General features: G+C 38.2%; 1 protein-coding gene across 3 annotated transcripts in view; it reads left to right on the forward strand.

The window, feature by feature from the left end:
* The window catches only part of RABEP1 (rabaptin, RAB GTPase binding effector protein 1), a 44571-nt gene that overhangs the window by 1159 nt on the left and 22549 nt on the right, over window positions 1-20863 (forward strand). For 2 of the 3 annotated variants that reach the window (XM_062592692.1, XM_062592693.1), the window contains exons 2-4: window positions 15190-15318; window positions 17511-17714; window positions 18959-19119. In XM_062592692.1, coding sequence (XP_062448676.1) covers window positions 15190-15318; window positions 17511-17714; window positions 18959-19119 — 494 coding nt within the window. Of the gene's footprint in view, window positions 1-240; window positions 317-15189; window positions 15319-17510; window positions 17715-18958; window positions 19120-20863 lie in introns of those variants that run through there. The other variant, XM_062592691.1, reaches the window with a different exon arrangement.

The following is a 20863-nucleotide window of genomic DNA, read 5'->3' on the forward strand; positions in this document are numbered from 1 at the left end:
GTCTACCTGGTAAAATTTTTAATGAAGATGGTACTTAGATTTTTTAGACCCCCATTAAGGTAAATGATTACATGTTTATTATTTGAAAGCACTCAGAAGAAGGTGAATTTACATGCTGTAGTGCTCAAAAGCTTGCTGTTGGTGTGGGTTGCTTTGGTGTATTTTCTAGGGAATAACCATTGGTTATTGTTCTTCTTTAGCCTTTTGTTGCAAGAGGTACTGAACTATCCGCAACAAATTTTCTTGGCTTTTGCGGAGAATCTGACTGCAGGCATGCAGTGGAACTGTGCAAAGGTTTGCTTCTCGCCTGAGAAAGGTAGTTGTACATTAGATATTACAAGTTGGATAGACTCATTTCTTTTCTTCTAAGCAATAGTAATCCACACTGACAAAAAGGTGTAAGTAACATCTAGTAACTTGACAGGATGATAGAGTCCTCCTTATAGAAGTACAAACTGCTGTCTTAAGCTTTCTAGCTGCTGGAGGATGAGGACTCTGTAAAGCGTGCTGTAACTTGGATAGATCTGAAAGGGGCTGCTGTGCTCTTGTACTAAAGAATTTAGAGCTCCTAAATGGCTTCTCTCCCCCATTTGCCTTTGGCAGTAGTGGGACCATTATTATTATTTTTATCCACTTAGGTTACGCTACTATTGTTCTCAAGACCCTATTGGTTTTATTTTTAAGCAGCTTTCTAAAAAGTGTGTTGTAAAACTTTCCTGTTGTTTCCTAATGTGGAGAAAAATGTTGAAGAAGGGAATTATTTACCATTTTTAATTATCTACATTGAATTTGTTGCTTGAAGGAATAGTGTAACCTCTGATTTAAGGCTATGTATAACAGAATAGCACTGGATTAGTATGTTCCTCTAAGGAAAGCACATGGCTTTTTTATAATTACTAGTATTCATTATAAGTACCTTGTGCATTCTTTATTTGTGTAACATATATCTGTTAGGTTTCTTAGACTTGCTTTGGAAAAAGTCCTATTAGAAATAAAATGTATAGGACAAAAAGAGTAATATACATGTTCTAGTCTAATGCCCATACAGAAATGAAAATGGGCCCCAGAAGATGAGAAGAAATAGCAAAAAGACATGGAGAAGAATGGACGTCAAGTCCTGCCCCATTTTTGTACTTCGGCTTCATATAGAAGTTAGTAACTCTCTGAATCTTTTGTGTAGGGTAATAGAGTTTCCGCATGATAACAATCCCAGAAAGGCTAAGTGCAGAGTCCTTTGGCTGCTGGTGCGGCTTTGTGCAGTGCACTGTTAACTGTTAGCTAATGATGTCAACCTGTGCAAGTAGGTGTGTGCTGCTTATTGTTTCTGGTCAAGGTGGCTTTTTGGAGGTTTCAGTTGATACTTGTGTTGTAGAGATTGCGTGGCTGGAACAGTAATGCTTGCGGGGGCGGGGGGCGTATTTTTATTTTTGAAGGCGGTGTGCTCTCAACTCCCTTTGGTTTAATTCAGATCTGGATTTTTGCTCTCTCTGAAAATGAGGCTACGAAGCAAAACATTTTGACATAGTTTTTCTCCATCAGAATGTTCACGCTTTAAGACCACGCCACTCTGATGTCTGGAAACTACTTCAAAGATGAAACTGTGTTACATAAAACAGTAATTCTGTTTTAAAAAAAAAAAAAAAAAAAAAGATTTACAGTGATATGCAAATTACTTGAACTCCTTTTATTGTACTAGTAAACCTAAACTGTTCGTACCGTCTGACTGATAAGTAGTATATATGTTGAGATTGTTCTGTGATGAACTCTAATGTCACAGTCTATCAAATATTATAGGAAAAATTTGCCAGACAGGAGTGCAGTACTGGAGTAACTTGTTCTTACTCCAGTGCTTAGACTGGCAAAAATGCTACAAATGCTACTTTTTTTTTTCTTTTTTTAATGTGGTTGGAGATTATGCCAGTTCTCAGTGAAAAGAATGGCTCAGCTGTATATAGAAGACTGGAGGAGGTTACCATATTGATTTTAGTGCCACCAGTAGCAGCACGACTGCATTGTTTCCCTGTGGCAATAACATTGGATCCTGACAAGAGCTGAGTGTTGCTGCAGCTGTAGTTTTCCCATATCCCAGAGGCTGAATTTTGTTAGTGGAGGTGTGCGCAATGCCACGTGGAAGATCAGTTAATAAAAACCTGATCCTTAGCTACTTATACTTTTAAGAAAAATAATTGGAAATGTAACACTTTAAAAAATGAAATTGAAGGATCTAAAAATGCTATTACTCATCTAAAAGGCTAGGTGTGGTTGACAGGGGGACTGATTTGAGCACTGAAGCTTAGTTATGTTGCTGATGTGATTCTCAAACGTTAACTCTTCTCTCGGAGAGTAATTTCAAAATTATTGGTACTTTCCAGGTGCCAACATTTTTTTCCCCTCACTTTCATCTTGCTTACATTTAGTTTATTATGTTATTTAATAGTTGCTAATATTACTAAACAAATATATGCCTAATTAAAAAAAAAAACACATATTCACACACTTTTTTAAAATTGTATGTTTTTCTGTGTCAGTTCAGTGGCCAAATTCGGAATTTGCTTCAAAAGAGAAATAGACGCCTAGGGCATGCATATTTCTACCCCTTAGAATTTCTAAGGAAAATTGATCAGCTCAGCAGATCAGTTTGCTTAGGAGTGGAAATATGTGCATTCGGGGTGTTTGTTTTCTTTCCGAAGCCAAGTCCCAAGCCTCTCCCTTAATTCTGAAAAATGCCATGACCCTGTTCTTTATAATTAGTTGTCAGCTGGCCTGAAGGCATGATGAATATCCATTAGGACATGGATCAACTCTCTCTTGCAGGTCAAACATCAGAAAGTATAAGTTCTTCGTCCATTTGTAGTACTTCTTGGCCACCTTTACTTCACCATTGTCGCAGAGAAGATGGCCTTAGTAAAGGTTCTCTTTCCTTGCTGTCCAGATGCTGCAAGATGCTGTGGTTACCTTCCCTTGTCCCTTAGTGGGTGGAGTAGATTCCCACTGTGGGACTAGTTTGTGTATACTCCCCTGGAAGTAATTGAAAAATGAATTTTGTTCAAAAACTTTTAAAAAGCTAAAACAAACAATGTCTCACAAGAGTGGGAGCAGACCAAATCCCATAGGCCTGCTTCATAACCTGTGATGGCTGAATGGCAAACTTCCTGGAGTTTTCACTCCAAACACTTTATTAAAACATATTATTAACATTTGAAGTTTTTAGTATTGTGTTTAAGTGATTTTTTTAAAAAACATTTTATAAAAACGTGGATAAAACACAACAAGTATGAGATTATGGCTTTACTCTTGCCAAAGTCTTCCAAGATAAGAACTGGTAGTATTGATAAGCAGCACTTAGTAAGCAGACTGTGTAAGCTGTCTCTGAGAGCAAAGTTGGAACAAAAGACTGACTATAAATGCCATTGTGTGTGTATTTAAGAGGAACATCTCTCACTCCAAAGTTCTAGTGCTTCTGAGTGATTTGCAATCTTTACTTGCGGAGTTGTTTTCAGTATCTACTTTAGTGGTGTCTGAGCTAATGGTACTAGTCTCCGCAAGTTCTTCTATAAATAGTGTAAGCATTGTGTAATTTTAGTCATGGTATAGTCAGTTAAGCATGATGGTGAATTATCTCTGGAAAAAAATAAATCATTTGATATCTTTATTTAAATTGACATAGGAGGAACAAGTGAATAGTACACCCTTAGCTAATGTTTCTTTATTTTCCAGAAAGGAGAGAATTGCTTTGTATCACTTTATTGAAATATACCTGGTGGTTGAGAAAAATTCTGGATTGTCCTGTCACCTTATTAGTAGTGCATGTAGTACCTGAAGAATGCAGAGGTGCTGCGTAACTGTTAATATAATTATGTCTCCAGTCTGATTAGTAACTTGTAAGTGTAAAATGAAGATATATATCCTTTTTTTTATTTTTTTTATTTTTTTTTATTAGAACAGCAGTGTTCCAGACTATGGATGATCTTTAGACCCCTGCTGTTTAGCAGCTACTTCTGTGCTACTTACCATGGACCTTCTAGAAAAAACAACCCCTTAAAGAAGGCTTTGATCCTTTATAAAAAGGAGACATAGGGGGTTCTTGAAAGAAAGGACTGAAAAATCTCTGATTTAACCTGTCAGAGTAGAGGAAACTTCCGTAGGCATTCATAGTATCAGAAGGGAGGCTTGAAGCTTCTCTCTCTCTCTACAGTTGCTTTCTTCTTCTGTTATCATGTGCTCAGGTCATTCATTGAGAAAAACTGATAAACATCCATGTATGAGTGGTTTTTTTGTTTGTTTGTTTGTTTTTTTTCATTCATGTCTGCTGCTTTCAGCCATGACTTTTGTCAGCGGCCAGCTGACTAGTGGTATCTCTTCTTTTCCTCCCTTCCCCATCCTGTGCTTGCTTCTTGCCTAGCCTAACTCCTCTGTGTTCAGCAAAGAGAAAAATAAAAACTTTCAAATCGCCCTTCACATCTGTTTCCATCTCCCCAGGCAATTTCTGTTTCCACAGGGTTAAATGACTGGTTTAATTCCTCAGAAACATGGCCTTATTTGACCTCTCGTTACAGATTTTTCATTTCCAGCCAGACAGTCATTTGACCTTGCCTTGGACAACCACTGCTCTTCAGTTGATCTTCCAGTTTCCTCAGTCCTCCTTCCCAGCCATCACCTCACCTTCTTTAAATATTGCAGTCCCTGTCACAGCCCTTTTACAACCTCCAGTCTGTGGCTCTCCTGTGTACCTTGCCCCTACTTCAGACACTCGTCTTTTGGCTTGTTCTCCTCTATACAAAGTCTTTCTCTCTAACGAGCACACCCTCAATATCTGTTTCCTCCATGCCTCCGTTCTTCTTCCTCTAGAGAAAATCTCATGACTGTACAAACTTCCTCCATGAAACATTCATTCTCTTTTCTTTTCCAAACAGTATTGCTCCCTAACTACACTGATTCTTAGTTTACTTGCTGTTTTTTTTTTTCTTTTTGACTTGCTCTGAATGCAAGATTTCTACAGGTTTTCATTAAAAGGTAACATCTAGTTGTGCTTTACTTTCAGTAGCAGAGCAGATACTCATCTGCTTTTGAGCCTGCCTACCGCGTACATCTCAGGTTCTTATTTTTTTGGTTTCAAGTGGGACTTTTTTTTTTAGTTGTCCACTTAAAATGTCTTCATCCAGATACGTGCTAAATTAATAGGAAAGCTACCATCAGCCAAACTCCAGATTCTGTATTTTCTTGGTGCTTCTAAAAAGATACATCTTCTCTCTGATCTTCACAGCTTCTATTTAATTTTTAGATGGAACTGGAGGTTAAGACACTGAATCTCTAAATGATTTGGTTCTCTAAATGTTTGCAAAACTCCTGGTGTTACAAGGCTTACATTCATTTGAGGCTCTGAGGCTAGCATTCTCCTGGTGATACCTCAGGAGGCATTGGTGATGGCACATTATATGGTCTAGTCTTACTGGAGTTTTGTACTAGCATATTTGCTTTTAAAATGAGAGTAAATAAATGAGTCTAACCTTTTACTGGAATAAAAGTGGTTTCCAGTGTGTTTTTACCTACACCTGTAGGTTTTGTAACTGTGTCTATACTCGAAGCACCAATTTGATGGCATTTGTACAAAAAGTGTGTGTGTATATGTGTGTATACAAACACTGATAGGAAATCTGAGCTTTGGAATTTGCTTTCTGATATAGCTTATGTTTGCAAGCTTCCTCTAGAGGGTCTGAATGGAAATCAGGATTTGAGGAAGGCTGGTTTTCACTTACCAATGACAGATATGAAGTCTAAAAAAAGATTTTGCTGCATGACTGCATCAATTTCTGTGTTGCCACAAGGGAGAGTGCAAGGCAGCAGGAAGGCCACGCTATTTCTTTTGGCAAGCAGCATGCACTAGATAGGTCTATACTGATTATCAAATTGTACCCATAGGTTGTGGTTTCATGTTAGTGCTAAACCAGCGTAGAAGGTTGCTGCTGAAAGGGGTGGTCCTGCTCTCTTTCTGCTCCCAGAATCATGTTCCCACCACTTCCGTTGCGCCACCTCTGCATACTAGACCCTTTCCTGAGCCAGCTCAACTTGCTTGACTAGGGATAAAGTACTCACTTTTTTGTTTTAGTGTCTTGCTGGGTTAGTGAGTTTAATTGATTCAGTAAAAGACTTGATGTACATTAAAGCTTGCATAAAGGAAGGGGTGGAGACCACATGGTAGTAATATGAGTGGGAGAAAAGGACTAGGTGGAAAGGAGAAAACGGGTTGCCCCTTTTGGAAGCTGAGTTGCTAGAAAAACTCCTGTGTCCAAGGGTAGTTTAAGCTCATTTAAGCCCAGTTAGCTTAAACTAGGCAACATCCTTGTTGTCGTGTTTTTGCAGGCTATGGTGCGTGTTCAGCTGAGTGATGAGCATGATCAGATGTGACTGCGAATTGATGTTTTAATCTTTTGTTTGGTTGGTTTTGTTCAGCTTTTTGCTGGATCACTTCTCTGTCACTGCAGCCTCAAAGGCTCTTGTGGTGGGGATAAAGGAGTACGTGGTCAGCGGCGGCTTCCCTTTCAGGTGGCCACTAGTACCTAAACTGATCCCAGCCTCTGGCTGAATAGACGTCATACGTTCTCTTTTGCTTATATCCCAAGCATGTTAAACGTTCTTTTCTTTTCTTCTTCTTTTTTTTTTCTTTTAATGGTGCAATGTAAGTGAAAATTTCATCCTGGAGGAGGATTTTTTTTCCTTTTTAACTGTTCAGGATTTCAGTAGGTTGACAAGTGGTGACAAAAATACAAATGTATAGAATGATGGCAGTGTTTTCTGTTAAGAAACAGATTATAGAGACTTGGGGGAGGAGTTGTCTGTTGTTTTCAGAGAAACTATTAAAGTGCTGTAGAAATCTTACCCTGAATGATAGGAACTGTAACCTATTTCTTATCAAATAATGATGTTAATCATCCTTTATTAGTTGTCATTCTGCATTTATCACTATGGTATCACCATAAGTACATCTGACAGCTGTGTTTTCCCGGCCATTTATTAGGGTTTGTATCCTTTAAGTGGTTATTCTAAGGCACTGTATTTCCATGCCTGCAACCTGCATTGCTGATAACTCATGCTTCTAAAATTATTATTACTTGAAAGTAACTCTTCACCTGTTCTCCTTCTGAGTTTATTCTCTGCCTAGCAATTTGGATGGCTAAATTAGGTAGGGTTGGGGTAGGGAACCACAGAGGGGAAGAACTCTGGTGTCAGCTCCCTTTTATGATCTTTGTTTGCATTTGTAACTCTTGGGTTAAGTATGAATTATTGTTAATTCCGAGGCTTTTCTGGTACATGTGAAAATATAGTAGTGCTGTCTGCCAGCTGCATGCCTGAGAATGAATTTACATGCTATTACTGATTGTGTAAGCTTTGAAAATGCCCAGAAAGATGCTGGTTTGCTTTAAATGATAGTTTCTTCATACTGGTAGTGACAGTAAACTAGAGAAGCCATTGCCCATATAGCTTTCCCAAATAGTGACAGCTTTTTTTCTTCTCTCTGTATATCATTTTCATATACTGTTGCTCTAGTTATGTACTTATCTATTTAATTGAATAATTTACTTTTGTCACCATCCTTTGAATTTTTAAGTGTTAGATTGTCTTTAATTTGCCTTTTTCCTCAGCATTTGGGAGGCAGAGTATTTGGGGAAGTCTGTAGCTTTAATGCTATAAAAGCTGTGCTTAGATCATAAGCTCTGCGACAAATGGTAAAAAAGCATAAGATTTTAGACTAGTGGTATCTGGGGGAATTTTCAGATTAATGCAACGGTCTTGTTTTATATATTAAACTACTTCATCAAAGAGAACAGTGCAAGAGGGTGTTTTTTTGTTTTTTGTTTTTTTTTTTGTTTTTTGTTTTTTTTTTCAGAGAGCTGAGTCACATTTTATTCACTGTTTTTGCAAAGATGACAGCCATTAATAAATCTGTAGGCAAACTGATAAATATGTTATAAGGATCTTAAGGGATTTTTTTTCCTCCTCTTGAGAATGAGTCAGCAATTAAATTGTCTTGATAGAAAATTGTTGTCTTGGTTTAGCTTTTGTTTACATTTTAAGAAAATCTTTATACCAGTATGGTTCGGAATGATAAATTGTGTAAGTGGTCTCCTGTATAATGAGATGAATGTCAGAATCTTTCCTTAAGTGCCTGTTAATTTGAAATAAAAATAAATAATAATATTTGCAAATAATAAAAATTTGATCAGAAAAGCAAATTTGGGATGGTTTACTAAAACAAACAATAACCTTTATTTAAATTTTGTTTTTCTTGCAAATCAAGGTACTCTGAAAACCTCACTGTCAAGAGTAATTGCAAGGTGAAGTAGTTAATCCTAATCTGGATTTTGTGGTTAGGATCTGGTAGTACAGAATAACTTGGCAGAAGCATTCCTGCGTAAATACAAAAACTATTTTTTTTTCAAAATCAATTAACTTAATGTTACGTTGGTTAAGAAGAATTAAACTCTCTGACCATTTAGTGGGACTTGCTTTGAAATACTGCAGAAGGGGGATGGAAGGGATGGCACTGCTGGTGGTCTTGTTGCAGGTAGACAGAACCTCCTCTGTTGTCAGTCTAAAATACCTTTATGTTGAAGGTTTAGCTTAGCATTTAATGAGGTAGGGCAGACTGATGAAATAAAAGGAGTGGTGAAAGCCTGTGTGAATGCTGACATGTTTGATAGATGCATTGTTTCAGATTAGACATTGTGTTAAAGGCTTGAAAAGCTTTGCCAAGGGAATCGAGATGGGCTATGACTGCAGGGTGTGTATATCTACCTAGACTGGCTTTAAGCTGATAGTGGTGTAATCATAGCAGCATGACACTTGGCACTAGTGATGAACCCTTTTAGAGAAACCCGACCAACACTTGGATAGTTAACCTTTGCTAGGTTTTGTGCTGCCATGACCGCGTACTTGTTTGCTCAAATGGTGACTAGGTTGGGTAAATGTACGCAGCCTGTAGGATAAATAGACCCTTTGTAAACTCAATAAGTCATTGAGCTTTTTTTATGTGGAGACTTTTTTTACCCTCAGATTAAAGCCTCATGAAAATACTGATAATTGTGATCACATTGGTAACTCGGTTCTATTTCATGTTTTTGTAGGCAAATTCAAAGTTTCTATGTTTAGCAAACTATATTTTGTGGTCCAGTAGACTTTTGAGATAAATGTGTGCTCAAGCCTGTTCACATCCTATTTCAGAGAAAAGGTTTCACTGGTGGTAGCAGCAGTATGACCATGTGCAACCCAAGTACTTTCTGTGGGATACCGTCTACTGTGATACCTGGTTGACTTGAAAAAGTCATTAGTGATTAGTCCACTGCTGCCCTGTTTACATTATCACTTACATGATGGGGTAGAGAGCAAGGTTGATTCTCTTGAAAAACACTAACAAATAGCATTTCCCTGAAATCTTATGAGGGATTGTACTGTCCACCCCACAAAGCATCAATGGCAGAAATGGAATAGAGAAAAACTAACAACCACAATACCCCTCACACATCAAGTTAAAACTTGCATGGAGAAAATAGCATGTGCATTAACTCAGCATGGTCTGGGGGCAGTCCTGGTGAACTGGGGAAGCAAAAGCCCCTGCCAGTATGTTGAAGGAGGTAGGGAAAGACAGGCTGATAACGATGCAGGAGAAAGCTGAGATTATGCTACCGGACCGCCTTTAGAAACAAAAGGTGCTTTTAGCAAATGAAAGATTATTTACTAGGAAAAAATTCAGGATGACTTCTGCCAACAGGAACGTGTATGATTAACAGCATTCCTGTGACATTTGACATGAGTGAATACTGTTCTATTGCATTCTAATTCAAATGATGTTTAACTAACCATAAATTTAAAACTATACTTAAGTTACCTGGAGTCAAAATGACTAAATCTGTGGAAGAGATGAGAAGCATTAGTCATCACATGAAATGGGTTTATCGAAGCTGGAAGTCAGGCATGACTTCCCTTCAGGGAATGGAGACTTGGGCTCCAGAATGGCAACAGGCTGGTTTGCATCCGAGGAGAAAGACAGTGGAAACGGTTGCACGCCGAAAATACATTGTCTTATTCATAAGTACTAAGTGACATTTTTGTTAATCATCAATGTTTGACTTGAACCAGGAATTAAAAAAATAAAGAAGTATTTTACTACTGTTAGTTTGTTTTTTTTCCTGCTGAGAACCTTGTTGTAGTATGCCATACAGTGTTTAAAACAAAAAAAAGGACCCTAGAACAGACACTAAGAAGACTACATCTTCTAGTGGAAAGGTATGTTTGAGTCATTCAGCTTCAGAGAAAAGATGATACTAATTTCAGCCTCTAACAGTTTAATGCAACTTGTTCCACCTGATGTTAATATAACATTTTTAATGTGGTTAGATGTTTAACGTGCAATGCTCAGCTGAATATTTCTGATGGTGCAATTGTTGCTTTACTGCAATAAATAAGATACTGTAACTGATAAGGTGCAGCAGTGCTCAATTCTGTGCATTAAGTGATAGCTGCATTTGTCAACCTCACCAAGTTTTTATGTAAATAACGTTAAATTTGTACCAGAATGTCTGCTTGTTATTGCTTAGTCAGCACAGAGTGAATTGCAGATGTGAAATAACCTGCAACTGGACAATAAACTACTAATAGCTGGACAAATGGAACAGTGTTTCTAAAAGTCAAGCTGCCCCAAAATGGGGAGCTGCACAAGAGTCACTTCTGCAGAACGACTTACTGGTGATTCTGTTGGTACGCAGCAGCAGGTCTTCCATCGCACCGCCACAGGTAGGAGATACCTGTATCCTCATAGCATGGAGTGAACTTCTCGGGAGATAAGAGCTATGATAGTCCAGAGGGGTTATTTGCTGCTCTGAAAACTGAAATGGCAGCTGAAAAGTCTGCTGTAATTCTCCATCCTCAAACTAGAAAAACATACACTGACCGGTACTGAAAAGCTTTCTGCAGCCTAAATAGGTATCTCAGTGCCTGGTTAGCTTAGATTATTTTTTTCAGCAAGAGCAGTTAAATGTTTTTTGTTGAACGGTTTAAACAAAATTTCTATAGTAACATCAGTGTCACTCCAATATGATGTCATGGCAGATGAAAATTACCACTGTTAGGGAATGAGCATAAAGAAAACTGACCAGCTGTGTATCTTTATTCTTTTCATACCTGTGTCTCTAGCAATCATAACAGGAAGAGTTAGAAAATAACACGAGTGATTTTTTTTGTCTCTAAAATATTTGTCATACATATTTGTAGTTTATTTCTTATCTGTTTTTCAGCTTTTGGTTGTGTGAAAGGGAACTCTTGATGTCATGTTTCATACTTCGAGTATCAAGTGGAAAGCTCTGTGGCATTATTTTTATAAATAGTCCTGGTACTCAAAAATAATCTTATCGATAATCAGCTTTGTCTGTCTGAGTTCTGGAATGGTCACTGTATATTTGTGTAGCTGGTAACTCTGGCATAGATAATACTTAGTCCCTTGGGAGCTGATCTGTGAAATAGCTTTAAAGTAACCAGCATATCAAATTTAATTCAAATTCTTCCCAGTGCTATTTCAGGAGTTAAAAAAAATTGGGTCTCTAGGATTTTTGACTGTTTATTTATGAATTAGGGCTCTGACGAGGGTCTTCCACAGTTCTGCTCTTAAGAAATGCAGCTTGTCCTGTGCCTGTGTCTGATCCCTTGTCTGTAATAGAAGATCCTGTTTCAGCCGGGCGAGGTGCCCCAAGAGCTGACCATCTATTGGACTTGGTTTACTATTTATTTCATCTGTGTCATTAAATATTGATGGCTGCATTTCCATGCAGCTGTGGTATAGGCAGATGATTTGGACCAAAATTCAGATCTAGAATTCAGCAAAGGATGACAGAGGCCTAACTGAAAGTCTGCCGCTGCTCGGTTTCTTGCCATCGCCGTTAGTGCGTTTTCAGGCAGACTTACTCTGTATAATTCAGCCTGCAGACAGGTAGCTACGTATGATGATCTGAATTTGGGCTCACGCTTTTATTTTGGAAAGTGGAGTGTTGGTATGTATTTCTGTCATAAAAATCTTACCCATGTGTAAGAAAATCACTTCTGCGAAGTTAGTAATTTATACTTAATAGAAAAAAGTGTAGCTGTAATGCTGTCTTATAAAGTAAATCCTTTTTTGTTTACTTTCTATGCACACACGTTTCAGGGGAGTTGACGTCTTACACAACTGTTACTGTTCTCAAGTGAACATCTTGCATTACTGAAATGTGTGTGCTGTTAGTGCAAATCTCTTCTTCCATTTTCAGAAGACTAAGATCTGTTAGATCCCAAACAGTATATGTAATATATGTGCTAAAAACATTTTAAACTTAATATTTGAGTAAAAAAGGTAATGTTAATACATAGTTGCCTCTGTCTGTGGTCTTTGTGTGCTAGCTCTTGGTCATGGTAGCAGCCAGGTTTCTGTTTTGTTTTATTTTGTTTTTATTTTTGTACTTCATTGTCAGCTTGTAGAGAAGGGGATTACTGTAAAAAAGGTAAATACTTGAAGTTTTATTTTCATTTCTTGCTTTGCAGCTACTCTTTTCATTTGGGTGGGAGGTTTTAAAAGGGATGAATCTGTTGTTCTCCCAGCTTAAAGCACTTAAGTATCTGCTCTTCCAGTGTCTTTTTTCTCTTCTATCCTAAGCAGCAGAAACGCTAATCTTCAAAAGAAATGCAATTCTGCTACTTTGGACAACTCCTATGAGATGAGAGGAGCAGGCACACCTGCTACTGTCTCTCTGCAAAGGAGAGATGGAAAGGAGTATCAGTAAACAAGAAGTACTTGAGTCTTTTCGGGGGGGGAAGTTTGCTGCTGTCTGCAGCTCAAAATACCTTAATTTATAACTTTCAGAATTAGCAGTCACAGAATTGATCAACTGTTTGCGTGCTCTTCAAAATACTGTTTATAAAGTGAGCAGCTTTCTAGTTTTGCTCGGTGCTCGTGCACGTGTCTGCAGGCCTCCCTTCGTGTAAGGGTGCGCGCTGAGCCGGGCCGGAGGCTGGCTCCTTCTCCGCCGAACCCCTGCCTCCTATCCGCGCCGTAAAGCTCACTTGAGTTTCAGTGCTTGTAGTAGCTTGCAACTGAGAGCTGCCGCGGTGTCATCAGAACCATCTTTTGGAAGCGAAGCAGTGCGTTTCGCTCTGGGGAGGTGGGAGCTGCAGGTGGCAGGGGCTGCGCGGGGCTGCAGCACCGTGCACGTTCCTTCCCCGCCGGGGGACCCGCGGGCTGTGCTGCCTCGCGGCCCGGGGCAACGGACCCCGGGGCAGCGGACGTGGCTCGCAGCATCAGCAGCTCACTGCCCAAGTCAGTGGGCAGTGGAAACACAGGCCAGCTCTTGCCCTTTGGAAGACTTCAGCAAGAGATCAAAGGCAACTCTTTAGCTTTTTTGCTACCTGGGCCTGGCTCTGTGAAAACTATTCCATTCCTATTTGTGGTCCAGCCCCTTTCCTAACTCGTTTGAAGCTTTCCTGCAGGTTTCTTTCTTCTTCTGGAGAGTACTCCTTTGCAGTTTGCTTTTACAATCCAGATAGGACATGTTGACCAGAAAAACGGATGTGTTGATTCTTAATAAAAAAGCAAGATTATGATTTCTTTAGTTCTGTATCCAGGCACACCTTTAAAATTGATTGATACTGAGTCAGAGAGATTAAGTACTGTATTTTATAACACCATAAGCCTTCCTAATTGGCAATCAGTAAAATATAGCTGTGCTTTTAAAAGATCCTTTTGTTCATGCCTGCTCTTACTCCGGTACTGCTCTTACATCTGCTACTAAAAATAAATACAGATCACAAAATCTCAGTGATGATGACTGACCAGAATTTTGCCATTGTAAGATCTAGTTCTGATTCCACCTGTTTGCTAGTCTAAATGTTTGATGCTGCTGAAGTTGAGTAACCTTTATAGTATGTTTTTGGCACTTACTTTTGGTAGGAGGTGTGTTGGGTATGTGATATGTAAACACTTCTGATGGATCAATATTTTATGTATCTAGCTTGTGTTATGTAGAGGCTATAACTGAAAAGAAGTGATTCAGCTTTTCTACATGATGAAGTTGGAACATGTCCATAAAAATGTATTTTGCAGAGCAGACAGTGAATTGCTTAAAGGAACATTATTTTCTCCAGGCATTGTAGTATGGAAGGAGATTTTATTCTAGCTCCTATACTTTTTATTTCTGTTTTGTATTTGAATACTGAAGTGTGCGATATGAAACCTTCTGGCACCTAAACCAAATCTCTGTATCTCGAGACACAATGAAGTTTATATTGCACAGATCAATATTACAGGGTCAATTGTGCTTCTTACTTGGTGGGATTTTTATAGCTTCATAGGAATGGTGTTACAACCTTTTCAGTAATGAGCACATTGTAGCAATCTTCTGGTGTCTTAACAACCTTCTACCATTCCCCCTGTTTGTCATAACAGCAGAACAATTGCTTGCATGGTAAATAAGTACTGGAAAAAAATGATTTATGTGTTCTCTTCAGGATTTTTACCTGCTTGAAATGAGGACGATTTGATTTCCATAGATTGTGATCTCTGGCAAGCTTGTTTGAATATAGTCTGAGACTTTCTTTTAGTGAAACTGCAGAACTGAATATGGGAAAGAATATGGCATCTGGTTTTAGCTCGTGGTCTTTCCACGGTTTGTTCTCCCATGGTTACCAGATCAGTAACTGTCAGTTTGTGTCTTTGCCCTCAGCCTTCGAGAATGTAGTGCTTGGGTGCTCTGCCTTCAGACACAGGAGGGGAAGGTCCTGTGCATGATAACTTGAGTTCCCAGGGTTTTGTAAAGAAGCACACAACAGAAATACTTCTGGCAGTCTTTCTGGAATTTCTTTCTTTCTGGAATTAGCCTTCATTTTATGTACAAAATTTTATTTCTCTGTGGTAGTTTGATTCTTTTCTACAAAATTCCCCCCCTCCAAAAACCTTATTGCTGTGAAAGTACCTATCAGAATTTGGAGCTGCAGTCTAAGAAAGCCAGTCAGTCTTTGTTGCTTCCAGGGCTCTCACTAGTAGCCGTGACTTATCTTGGGGAAACAGCTGAGCTAATGAATAAAGATACTTTAAAAGTATAATCTCCAAACCTTAAAATGGCAGAATGGGATGTCTTAACTGTTAGTGATGTACCTTATTTTTTGTTCTGTTTTTAGTTGCTCTTCTTCAACGGGTAGCAGAATTGGAAAAGGTCAATGCTGAATTCCTGCGCACAAAGCAGCAACTTGAGCAAGAATTTAATCAAAAGAGAGCAAAATTTAAGGAGTTATACTTAGCTAAGGAAGGTAAGTTCTAAATTCTCTGAATTATTCTAAAGCTTAATTGAACTTCAAATAATCCATGTATGAAGAATAACCTTTGTAATGCTAGCTGCTACTCACCACTTGCCCATGCACAGAGTGTGCCTTCTTTTCTTCTGATTGAGGATAATGAGAGTGTAAAGGAGTTTTCTACTAGTACTGGTATAGTCAGCTGCATTTCCAATGTGATTTGTGAGACATAGCATTGTTGCTATTTCTGATTTGCCAAAAATGAAAAGGTAATAGCAGTCTCTTAAACAGAGATGTAGTAAGAACAGGAGGGACAGGCAGAAAGTAAAAGCCAACAGAATGAATTTTTAGAATAACTTTAAATATTTACCTGTACAGATAGGAGTCAGCAGAGCAACTTGATACACACACAAAAACACCACCACTGAGTTTTAATATTACTTTCTGCAGTAGATCTGTGCTCATTCTTTTTGAGCAGCAGCTGAAATAGTAAGTGGAAGAAGACAGTCTTAATGATGTGCTGTTTGTATATTGTGGCTAGATTTTTTATTTAGTATTGATTTGTCTTAAATTTCAGTCTGAGCAAGAATGTAAGCAGACAAACATTGTAAAGGTTTAAATACTAGCCAAGGGCACTTCTTTCTAAAACAGTCTTTGGAGGAAAATTTGAACCATGTGAACACAAATGTCCAATAAAGAATTGGAGAGAAGAGATGGCTTCTGTTCTGAGACCCAAATTGATTTACTTCTAATCCTGATGATTTCTCTGTTCTTAACATATGAAAGCAAAGCCAAAAAATAATGCATTAAGACTGCAGCTGGTTGTGTAAGCTTAGGAGAGCAGAAATACAACAGGCGTAATGAAGATCAGATCATACAGAAGAGTTGGGTTTTTTTTGCATTTCTAGCAGCTGGATGAAAGGAACTTTAAGATACGAGGCACTGCTGATGAGATCAGCAATAATTCTCTCTTTTCAGACAGGAACTGTCAAAAGCTAGAAAGTAAAAATAAATTGTGAAGAGAAAAAATTACCCAACTTTCACATATACCAAAGTGAAGTTTTATTTTTTTTAAAAACAGCTCTCTTTTTTACTACTACTTTAAGAACCTCTCCAGAAACCCTTCCATTGTATATGGGGACTGTGGCAGCTCAACCTTAATGATCTCATTTGAGAACTAAGTAATGTAAATGATAAAGGCTCTTCACGGTTTTTTTCACAAGGATTAGTATCCTTTTGAGTACTCAGCTCAGGATTCCTTTTATAAAGCCACAGATTTCTGTACGTCAGCTTAGTGACTGATCAATATCTTCTATCAAGTACTGTAGGGTATTGTTTTGGGCAGCTAGATTGATCAAGCCTTTTGGTAGAGAGGGAAATACATAGAGATAGCTTGGTGTATGTAGATATCTTGGTATATTAGCCAGATGTTTCTGCTAAAAGTGTTTGCCATTGAAACAGGTCACATGGACATAAAATCATATTCTGCGTTAGTGCTTTTGAAATTAATCGTATAATATAAGTCATTCAGAGCTTTTGCTTCAGTTTGCCTCAGTACACAGGAGGATAATGTGAAATTAGTTTAATCTCTGTTTATAGTTGCAACAATTAGAGAAGTAGTGGAAATTTAGTGGGATGTGTCTCTTCTTTTGTTGGAAGCTTCGTTTCGGCATGGATACGGTAAAGAGCAAATTAGGATGCATAGTTCTCTTAGGTGAGCACCGGGTAGTGTTCAGAGTGTTTCTGTTTCAGAAGTATAAACTGAAACATAAAATATGAAGTGTTTTGTCAAGTTAAATACTAACCTAGTGCCAAAACTTGGTGAAGGACAGTTTTTCTGTCTGTTGGTCTTACTTTTGAATTTCCAGATTCCACCAGGAACTCTACCAGTAGTTAAATTAAACTAAATAACTAGAAGCACATTTCACCTTCGTTAGGCATATTGGCACATAGGTTGTATGTACAGTGTCTCTCTTGTTGCTGCATGAGTGGAAAGGTACTTTTTTAAAGGGAGGGGCAAAGGAATTCAAGAAATAATGTTCTCTAAAGACCTCTGCTAATGTCTGTTCAGTTGTTACGGGTCGATGTTTTGATACCAGAGCTTCCTTTACCTCCTCCTTAGAGCATTGCTCTTTGCCATAGCAACTATGGATACTCCTCAGGTTGAATTTATTAATCAGGCTAAATGGAAATAACACTTCTTTCAGAGGACCTGAAAAGACAAAATGCAGTGCTGCAAGCAGCACAAGATGATCTGGGACAACTGCGGACACAGCTAATGGAAGCTCATGCTGAAATGGAGAACATCAAAGCTATAGCTACCGTATCTGAGAATACGAAGCAGGAAGCTATTGATGAGGTGAAGAGACAGTGGCAAGAAGAAGTAGCTTCGCTGCAAGCTATTATGAAAGGTAACAACCAAACAAGCTGCTGCCTCTAAGATCAGACACATTTTTAAAGTGCATTAAGTGATTTGTGCCTGCTGTTGCGCAGGATATGGATAGATACTTTTCATGCCTTGACAAAACTGGGTTACAGAAGTGGTATATCGAGCATAATTCCTAAGCTTGTCAAAAGGAATTTGATTCTTTTTTTTCTCTTAATATGGGGATGGAAGTAATAAGGAATCATGGCAATGGGAACTCCCACATACATGCAGAGCATTTTTGTGGAACCAAAGAATGACATTCTTCATCCTTCATAAAGATAAGTATAATACATGTGACTTGACAAGTCTGAAAACAGCTTTAGGCTGACAATATGATTCTTTTCTCTCCTCTGTGCAAACACAGTTCTGCTGTCAGACAGTTAAATGTGCCTGCAGCACTATGGCATAGACTGTTCCACAGGCTTCTGACTGAATGTGCTGCTCTGTATCAGTCATACTATTTTCTTTTTTTTCCTATTTTTTTTTCTTGCCAGTTCCAAGCTATTCTGTGTTGCATTTGCATGTTGCACAGCTGTTGGCATTTCTGAGCCAAACTATGAGCAAGGAACAAAATACAGGATGTAAACTGGGGGTAAACTGTTCTCATAACTGGCTGTTTTCTTAAAGGTGCACAAAGAGAGTCACAGTATCCTGAGTCTACAGCCTGTTGGCTGTAGGCAGTTTTCCACATCACTTGATAATACTTTTCCCCCAGAGAACACAACTTTTCATGTATATTGGTACACAAGTTTCATTTGGCTTGCTGTAAATACAGTTTGTTCCATTTATGATGTACGTAGATACATGAATGAACAACAAAGCTCTGTTGTGCCAGCTGCTGTACATACGTAAACAAAGATGGCCCCTTATCTTAAGGGGTAGTATTAACAATATGGAAATGTAAGAGATGTGAGAAGGTTTAGTTGTTTCTTTGCATTTTGGAGGAAGGAAGTAGAGTTTAGGTAGTTTATTTAGATGATGTGTTTTGAAGTTAGGGGTTATACAGATAAATACATGTATAGATACTTTTTTTAACATCTGTACAAATTGAAATGCAGTTCTTTTGGATCAGTTGCTTCGTAGCTGCTTTTGGGGGTAAGAGTCAAAGGGAAGAGAGAGGAAAGGAGAGTTCACTGTAATAAATCATTGACTGGTTGGAGATGGAGTTCCTAAAGCTCCCTTATGTAACTTATATTGAAATTAAGTTTTGGAAATGCTATTTTATAGAGACTGTTCGTGACTATGAGCTCCAGTATCATCACAGGTTGGAGCAAGAGCGAGCTCAGTGGAATCAATATCGAGAAAATGTGGAACGGGAAATAGCAGAGTTAAGAAGGCGACTGTCTGAAGGTCAAGAGGAAGAAAATCTAGAAAACGAAATGAAAAAGGTACATTGAAGTCTAGCTGTTCAGTTTCTGTTTCAAGTTGTACTCGTTTGTTACCCATGAGTTTGTTTCTACACCCTGTTGATAATTCCTCAGAAATATGCATAACTTAGTTCTGCAGACTTTTAGCTCTTTGTTCATGGAAGTCATCACGACCTGATCCTACACTTGAATTTGTAAAGGGGTTGTATCTGATTATGTGGATTTGGTTAGAAGATTGGACCTGAAAAGTTGGTAAGGTTTGACCTTCAGCTCTTGAAAGCAGTAGGCTTTGTAAAGTCTTCTGTCATGGTGTCTGACGACATTAAGTAAAACTCCAGTGAGGTTCTTCTGGAGTGACTGCAGATTTATAAAACTTCCTTTATGCCTTTGTTCTTTGTCTCAGATCTTACAACTTTTTGTGAGGTTTTTATTGGGCTCTATTTCTAAAATATTTTTGATCTTTGTTATGAGGTAAACCATGTTTGTGCAACATAGTACTGTTGGCTTCCAGGAAATACAGAACCTTGTTGTTTTAAGACAGCAAGCGTTAGATTATGGAAGATAACTGTCTTGGAGTTCAGAAAGGTTGTTGTTGTTTGGAGGAGGTACATGACTTGGAACAGTTCATAGGAATAAACTGAGGTGTCTTGTGTTGGTTTGGATTTTTTTTGTTGAGTTTGAAGATTTGGGGGTATTTCTTCTCCTTCAGGCAGGAAGTAGATTGAACCTGTCATGATAGATGAGCAGTTTGGAGTCCTTTTGTATGTATTTTAAGTACTCAGGTTTGCGTGAATTTGTCAAATCCAAAGGCATTAGTCTTCAGGGTTCTCTTAAGACTTCCTAATGTCATAAATGACACTCTATTAGATAAAGAAAAGACCAAACTAACATGAAATAATATACCAGCTTACTGTATTTCGTTGTTTCTGCTTGTTCTCAGCAGAAGAAACGGAATATCAAAATACCATAAACATTCCACGTAATAAGTATTTTCCCTGTTGTTACTGTGTCATGGCAAGCAATCAGTATTGGTACTGCGAAAATGTTTTTTTTTTTTTCCTGAGGTTACAGAAAGATTCTTCTGAATATTGCTAGTCTTAGTTGCATAATTACTGTTTCATATTCAGTGAGACTGCTTTTCACACAGTCCTGATTTATAGAGGTGTGAGTCTGAAAAAAGGCTATTTGCTGATGTTCTAACTACAGAAGCCCTGCCATTGTAATTTAAAAACATCAACCTTTTTTTTAAAGAAACTTCTAGCTCTACTAAGAGAACAAAGATTTGTTTGAAGCTGGAGGGAAGGATCAGAACTGGATCACAATGTGGTGAGTCCTGTACAAACAACACAGAAGATGTAGAATTCATGGTGTAAAAGTCCCACAATGTGCTACCAACCATCAATAAGTATTTTCAGAAAATAATCTCCCTCTACTGGAAAAGTCTTTGAAATACAAATATCCAGCATCTAAAATTGCAACACCATTTTCTTCGTTTGAAAGTCCTGATTACATAACAGAGCTGGAGTGGTAAGTTGCTCAGATGGCAAAGCAGCTCACCTAAACTTAGCAGCTTTACCATGAGCCAGTTAGCATTGAAACGTTTAGGACAGCTGATAAATGGCATTTTCAACCTCTCTCCTTTAAATGGAAAATAAATATTCCTTGTGTTTCTAAAGGTGATTGATTTTAATTAATACAGTGATTAACTAATATATGATTAATACTGTGATTAACACGAGCTTGGAAAGCTGTCTAAAGAGCCTCT

Source organism: Rhea pennata, chromosome 20 (assembly GCF_028389875.1).
Source record: "Rhea pennata isolate bPtePen1 chromosome 20, bPtePen1.pri, whole genome shotgun sequence".
Lineage (NCBI taxonomy): Eukaryota > Metazoa > Chordata > Aves > Rheiformes > Rheidae > Rhea > Rhea pennata.